General features: G+C 46.5%; 1 protein-coding gene across 1 annotated transcript in view; it reads left to right on the top strand.

The window, feature by feature from the left end:
- Positions 1–7,342, top strand: part of FANCA (FA complementation group A) — a 37,300-nt gene that overhangs the window by 6,784 nt on the left and 23,174 nt on the right. Inside the window, exons 7-14 of the mRNA XM_035890175.1 lie at positions 73–155; positions 633–666; positions 3,089–3,155; positions 3,741–3,853; positions 4,780–4,856; positions 5,346–5,487; positions 6,061–6,194; positions 7,144–7,254. Coding sequence (XP_035746068.1) covers positions 73–155; positions 633–666; positions 3,089–3,155; positions 3,741–3,853; positions 4,780–4,856; positions 5,346–5,487; positions 6,061–6,194; positions 7,144–7,254 — 761 coding nt within the window. The remainder of the gene's footprint in view (positions 1–72; positions 156–632; positions 667–3,088; positions 3,156–3,740; positions 3,854–4,779; positions 4,857–5,345; positions 5,488–6,060; positions 6,195–7,143; positions 7,255–7,342) is intronic.

Raw genomic sequence — 7,342 nt, forward strand, 5'->3', positions numbered from 1 at the left:
TGGGGAGGCAAAAGAGCAAGGGATCTTTATTGAAAGCGGATGCTGAAACTCTTATTCCTTCTTGATTTGCAGACTTTGCCATTGTGTTTCTTCAGAACGGCTTTCAGCAAACTTCAGAGCTGGGGAGGAAGTCGGAATTCAAAAAAGTCCCCTATGTAAGGACAAAGCAAACATATTTACAAACGGTTATTTAAAAAAAGTAGTTCCATTATTGTTCCATTATACACCTCTGTGCCGTGCTGAGTGTCAATAAATCAGCTTGGAGCAACAAAGAAAGGGTGGTGGTCCAGGTGCTGGGGTGGGTGAGGCGGAAATGGTGAAACCAGAACAAAGACTTTTTTTTTTTTTTTCTAATAGAGAATTTCTCCCAGGTGAGGTGTGGAGGGTTTTGTAAGCTTCCTTGGTTTCACCTTGATTGCTCTTTTTTCCATTTGAATGTAAGGCTTGGAAACCCGGTAAGCATGGGAAATGCCTGCCCCTCTGTCTATTGTATCTGTCCTACCACAAAGCCTGAGGTAAAAGTTAAGCTTTAGATTAAGAGGAAAACGCTTTCTTTGAGTCGATTGACTTTTTCTGCCTAAACTGTAGCTCTTTTAAACTCTAAATGGTCTTAATTTGTCAATTTTGAACAGATCTGTCATGCTGCCTTACAAAGAATGTTGACATGTAAGTGTCCTTGTGCTTTGTAGCCTTGCGCGGTCTCTGCTATTCGCTAGACTCATCGCTCCTTGTTCGTTGCTAAGTCTCTAAGGAGAAATCCTTTGCCTGGGATGTTTTTCCTCTGTTATGCGTAATATTTATGTTGTTGATTTTACGCGCCTCTGATCTCCCTTTCGGTCCTGTAAAGTAAGTGTCTTCTGACACTGCAGATAATTTCTTGCCTTCTATGCTAGTCCTTTTTGATGCTCCCGGCTGCAACATCAGGCTGACATCTGGGCTGATTTTTAGCGAGTTCAACTGGAAGCAGCCCAATCTGTTCTAGCACAGCGGTTAAGCTGGAATTTTAATTTACGGAGCAGAAACAAACTTTGAATTTACCAAGTCATGTGCAAATAAGGTATTTTGCTGGTTCGTGGTTTGCATTTGCAGACTGATATTTGTGAAACTTTTTTTTTTTTTTTTTTAATGCTGAGCAAAACCATCTAATGCACATGTGTAGTTTTTAAAGGGCCGGTCTTGAACTCTCCCAGGACAATGTGCCTGGTTTGGCCTGGGCAGTCCTGCTGCTGCAAGCTTAAGCGTAGTAGTGCCTGATTTGCATTGCAAATCCCGATGCAGAAGGACTAACTGCACATGGGGGTTATTTTTGTCTCGTGTGACGGCTGATCTTCACCGTAATTCGCTGTATCTGCTGTACAGCGGAGGAAGCATTTGCTTACACCTCCTCATGCCTCCTCACGTGCCCCACGCCAGTGTATCTGTACAGTCTGACTGCGCAGCAGCTCTTATTTTCCCGTCTCCTTAGTGATGGTGCTTTGCCACTTTTCTTGCTGGTGCGGTGCTGCTGCAGGGTTTGGTGCTTTCTGTCTGCTGGAAGATGAGTGAAAACCAGGATGCGACACCAGGGCTGCTCCCTCCCTCCCGCATCTCTCCCCACGGGCTCTGCCAGCTTGATCCCTTACCCCGTGTCTCGCGGGGAGCGTTGTCTCTAGGCAGAGGTGCCCTTACAGACCTTGTGGAGTGCTTCTAGAAAGGGAAAGCTGTAAGAGAAGTGCTTTATTACTTTAATATGTATGAGTTCCATCTCAGGTGGCCCTTTTAACAGCGTTGGTACTTGAAAAATAACCCTTATAAATGCAGGACCAGGGGGATTTTGGAGGAAGAGAAGCAGGCTGCTGGCAGGCAGGCGTCTGCTAACCTGCTCTTCATTTGACCTTCACGTTTGCGCAGCCTGCGCTGCCGCTGACCGACCCCCCAGGCCGTCTGCCTGCAAATGTACGAAACGAGTTTTACGGAAGATATTTTTGTTAGTGTGTACTTCTGGGTCACCTTTGAGAAATCAGCTGCTTCAAAGAACATTGGGATTCTTCATGTAAAATAATTCACTATTAATGAAGACCTTCGCAGGGGGAGGAGGACAGGCTGGGAGTAGCATGGGAGCACTGTGCTTTGCAGTAATGATCGTGCTGTATTGAACTCCTGTGCCCAAGGATAAGTAGAGTTTATCTCCTTTTCTCTATTCTCCCCTACTTAACCTTAAAGTATTCCTCAGCAGGGGAGGAGGGCATTATGTATTAACGCCATGGACTGCCTTAGGAAAGGCACGTGAGGGACGCGCACCTGCTTTGCTGCCCCAGCTCAGTAAATTTCCTTTTCAGGGTGCTTTGCTGAAGGATCCTAATAAACGAAACAAACTCTTCTAAGCATTAAAAGAGGAGGCTTTTAAAGGGAGGATGGGACAAGAAACAGGGAAACGGCTGCTGCAGCAGCGGGCTGTGGAGCAAAGGGTCTGTCGGTGTCTGGGCTTCGAGGGGCGCAGGCCAATGGTCAAGGCAATGTGCTGTGCAAGCTGCCAACCTGCTTGACCTCTGCCAGTCATTTTGGGGCAGATCAAGCTTTTGAAGGAGTTTCTGCTAAGCACATGTAACGTGAAGCCCCGCTGCCGTTCCAAACGCGTGGCGCTCACAGCAGCGTGCTCTGTGGTCGGCGAGGGCGGTTAAGACCGTTGGTTTCCAGGGGTTGTTGACTCAAATCCCGCTTGTGCAAATCCCTGCCTCCAGACAGGCTTCCCTCTCGTGCAGCTTTGCAGCGTCCACACTCGCAGATGCGCTGCACAGTCAGGATTGGGCTTGGAAATTAACTACTAATTTATGTGCCTTTTTAGACGGCTGAATTATTAGCACGTTCTCGGGAATGCTTTTAAATTGGTTCAAGGTTAGCGTTAATAGCTTTTGAGTCTCTGTGTTGCTCTTGAAAAAAAACTTCCTGAGAATGTAATGCTGCTGAATGGCTTCTCCACATTTCCCTAAAGGGGTCACCTTCCTAAAGGTGCACAGATCCCTTGTTCCAGTTAGTTCCTCTGTTGTTTAGTGTCATGGTTCCTTCAATTTCCAATTCTCTCATTTGGTGTCTCTGCTTTGGGCTACAGGGGTGCTTGATGCTGTCGGTAAAGAGAAGCAGGAAGATGTTTCCACGTTGCAAGCTATGAAGTTCTGGTAAGAAACGCTGTTGCCCTGAATAATGCCTGGAGGAGGTTTTTGTCCGCCGTTACCCTTGCTACAGAAATAGGGGGAATGTTCCCCACCCTGTGCTGCTTATGTTTAGTATTCTGCTCTCCAATAAAATATGTGCAAGTAAAAGTGCATGTAAAAAGATAAGCACCAGATGCGAAGGAGTGTTGTGGCAGTGGGGGAGCCAATCTTGGAGCACCCTCTTGGCACATAGCAACTTCCCCCCCATCACATCTTCTCACTCTGCTTCTGAGCAGAAACACCTGGAAGGTGCCATAGTCTTCTCCTCCAATTCCTGCTTCCAAAGCCATTTTGGCTCCCAACTCTGTACATATCAAGCCAGTTCTCTCCTCTGTGGGGGTATATGTTTGACTCAAGTTTGTAAAGCTGATAGCTACATCATATTGAGTAACCAATAGTTTTTTTTAAAAATACACACAAAAAAGTATGTGTGTCTGGCAATTTGGCGAGAGAGAGATGTAGAAGAGAAAAGAGTCATTCACCCTAACCAGTACCCAGTTGGTCACACTTCCTGTGTGTTCTTTTTGAGTATTTCCTTGTCGTTTGTAGGCTGACGGTGTTCGATGTGTCGCTTTATAAAAGTGCGGTTCATCCGGATTCCTTGCAGCAGTTTTTCAGACACACCCTGACCGAGGTTCTTACCTACAACCCGTTGTTGAAAGGTAGGAACAGGCAGGGAGGAGCGAGTGGCTCCAGGGTGTGTTCTTGCGGTGTGTCCCGAGCTCCATCCCACCCAGGCCTTGCTGAATGGAGTCCAGCCTGGAGGACCTGGAGCTGGGGAAGCTGCCTGACTGACTCCCCGGCTCTTTCCCCAGGGCTGTATAAGCAGGGTGCCAGATCAGACAACAAAATTCATCTGGGCCCTGGCCTCCTGTAGTTCAGGAGAAAACTTTAGGTGGAAAATTGTTGCCTTCAAACAGAGCTTCAGCCGAGGGTTCGTGAACAGATATTTGGCATAACATCTAATAGCAGCCTTTGCCGAATGGGCACGGGAGAGCTCTGGCCAAAGGAGAAAGCGGGTGGGAGAGGTGGTGCTGCAGGGAGCACATGGGGCTGAAATGGCCTGGCCCCTGGGTGTGTTTGGGTTTCAGCACCTTTCTCTGCTGACTGGGTGTTTCTTTTGGTAGATCAGAGATAAAGGCAGGAAGGCTTCTAATCGGGGACTGGTAATTGTCAAGCTTGATGTTTTTAGGAAGAAATATGTTTGGGCTATGAAATGTCCAGTAAAGTCACTCTTGAGCTGCTTACCTGTTGTGTGGGAGAGCTGTGTCGTTGCTGGCTTCCAGCTGAAAGAGGTGACTGAGGGAAAAGATGATTCCTTGCTGGTTCTCTGTGCCTGTGTTATGTTGGCCTACGAACGTGTGATCTCCAGAACGGCTTTGGGATGACAGTGCTGTAGTGAAAGGGCACGGCCCTTGTTGCCACAGTTCATGTTCCAAAGGCAAATGAGAGAAAGGATTTCAGCGGATGGTTTTTAATGTATCTGGCCGTCAAAGCCAAAGGGAAATCTTGTGTGGTTAAGTTACGTGTTTTGGGTGTGTTTTAGAATCTGTTGCTGAAAAGTAAACTTTTCTTTTTCTGAGCGCAGTGTCCGATGCCATCCATATGCAGAAAGAGTGGAGCTTTACAAGAACTTGTTCGCTGCTCACTACCTTGTACCGCAAGGTACGTCTTCCCGGCTTCACAAAGAGAACTTCGCTGGGTTGGGTTTATGTTCATTGAAATATCCGAAATGGGATTAGGTAAAAACAGTGCGTTCCAGCCGCAGAATCTGAATCAGCTGCCAGGAATTGTAGGCAGTATGAGGCATGAAGGAAAAGTGCTACTTCTGTGCAAGTAGTATTTCTGAAGAAAAAGGGACTTCTGTGCAAAGCTCTTAATGAGAACAAAGCTAATAATTGAAGGTGTGAGTTTTTACTGTTACAGAACATGACATGACTTCCGAAAGAATTGGAACATTGCTGTTTATTTTAGCCAGTGCTGGTTCCAATCCAGGATGATTTCTGGCCCTGGAAAGCTGATGCAGAAGATGCGCACGGGGTAGCTTTTTCCAAAGCCGTGCAAAAGACACCCGCACGTTAATCCTGACGGTGGGTTTCACTCTTACGTGTGGCTCTAGGTCATGGCTAAAACGAATTGCTGTTGCTCTTCCAGCTGTTTGTGGCGTTCAGCGCCAAGGAGTCGATCTGCCAGCTGCAGCAAGTCCTGGAGACTCACGAAGTGAACTGGCAGCACGTCCTGTCCTGCGTTTCCACGCTGGTGGTCTGTCAGGCCGAGGCTGAGCAGCTCTTTAAAGGTAAGTGGGTGTTGGCAAGCCTGCAAGCTTGACGTGTGCTTGCTGCTTCTCAGGTGTTGTGGGGGAGACTGTGCCGACTGGTGCAGCGGCGTAGCCATTCATAGTTGCTGTTTTGAGATTCCTGCGTGGAAAAGAAGAGCAGAAAATCTGCTTTTCCGTTCAGTCATTGCATGTCAGCGGTGAGGTGAATGCCAGGCCTTGTGCCTGATGCTTATCGAGCTTGGTGTGCAGCTCAGAGCGGTTATTTGATAATTACCTTCATTATTAATTGGAGTAGTGATTACTGAAGCTTAGTTCTTCTATCTCACCTTTGATAGCAGACCTTGTTTGAGTTTTACTGATTATCTCATTGCTGGACTCCCTGCAGTTCTGGCAGGTTGAAATCCTAGAGTATTTGACCGTTGAAAGTGCATGAAAAGAATATAAGTGAGTCCCAAAGGTTCCCCAGGCTGCAATACCCACCCTTCTTTAGGTGGCAGATGCTTTATTGCAGGTATTTGTCTTCATTTACAGTAGAAAATTACAGCGCAGTTGTCGGGAGCAAAGTTTGAGGTGATTGGTTTATGTTTTTAGATCTACTGAGCCATCTCCTGATAAAGGCCTTTGAGAATTATGATATGGAGAATATGATCACTGCATTCCTGATAGCTCGTCAGGCTGCTCTGGAGGGCCCTGCTGTGTTCATGCCTTACTCTGAATGGTTTAAGGTAAGGCTAAATGAGGCCTGGCTGGTAATCTTTGTTTTAACTGTGTGTGAGAAACCTGTGTGTAAGGAATGTTGTGCTGCACAGCAAAAGCCTGGTTTCAGACAAGACAGCCAGGAATTAGAGAGGGGGGGAAAAAAAGAAAAGAGTAACAAGTGATTGTGTTGGTATTAGGAATGATTTAATATTTATTACTGCCTTTGTGGCTGCAAAGAATATATTTATTTGACTGTCTCTGGTCTTCCCTTTCATCTTTTAAACCCATCTTGCCTTCTCTAGTTATTTGTCAGGAATGCAGACGTGTAATTCCTGTTATAATCATAATCTTGGATGTATTTCAGTGTCTTGATAACCAACACTGTTGTTATTGCCTAAGTGGTGGGTTATTGCAGATGAAGCATTCCTGTTTCCTGGATGTTTGCATGCAGCTGTAATTGCTGTGTTTGACCTTACAGGTAATTGGTTGTTGGCTTTCAGTTGTAAGCAGGTAGGTATTTTAGGTATGCAAATCTCCACCTAATTTAAATCTGTAAATTCCTTTGTATGAGTCTGCAAATCTAAGACCAGCCTTTGCGGATTGAGTGTTCAGGATGTATCAGAAGGCAAACTAGTTATGGTCTGCATAGTCACAGGCTGGCTGATTTTCCTTATAATGCCCAGATAAAGCTGTGTACAAATGGGCAGATTTGTCGTTCCCTCATGAATCTCAATCCTTCGGTGCATTTTGGCTGCCTTTAACTCCTCCGAGTGTTCTCATAGTGGCATATCGGAACAAACTTTGAGCCTGACATGGCAGGCTTTCTGGAAACCGGACAAAGAAACCCAAAGAAAACTTCTGTAGATACTTCTCTAGGCTTTCTCTGGATACTCCTCTCCAGAAAGGTTCTCTTGAATTGGGATTGGGGCTTTTCCCCGCGCTGAAGGGCTGCACTGTCACTTCCCTCGTTTTCAGACTTCCTTCGGGAACGCTGGTGGTCACCATGGGAGCAGTAAGAAAGCTCTGGTCTTCCTCTTCGAGTTCCTGTCGGAGCTGGTGCCCTTTGAAGCAGCGCCGTACTTGAAGGTGAGCAGCTGCTAAGAGAAGTGGTTTTCTAAAGACCGATAGAGAGCTGCCCCAAAGTGAACATGCACGTGTCTTTGACTCGGTTCAG

The sequence above is a fragment of the Egretta garzetta genome, unplaced genomic scaffold, assembly GCF_000687185.1.
Source record: "Egretta garzetta isolate BGI_Z169 unplaced genomic scaffold, ASM68718v1 scaffold582, whole genome shotgun sequence".
NCBI lineage: Eukaryota > Metazoa > Chordata > Aves > Pelecaniformes > Ardeidae > Egretta > Egretta garzetta.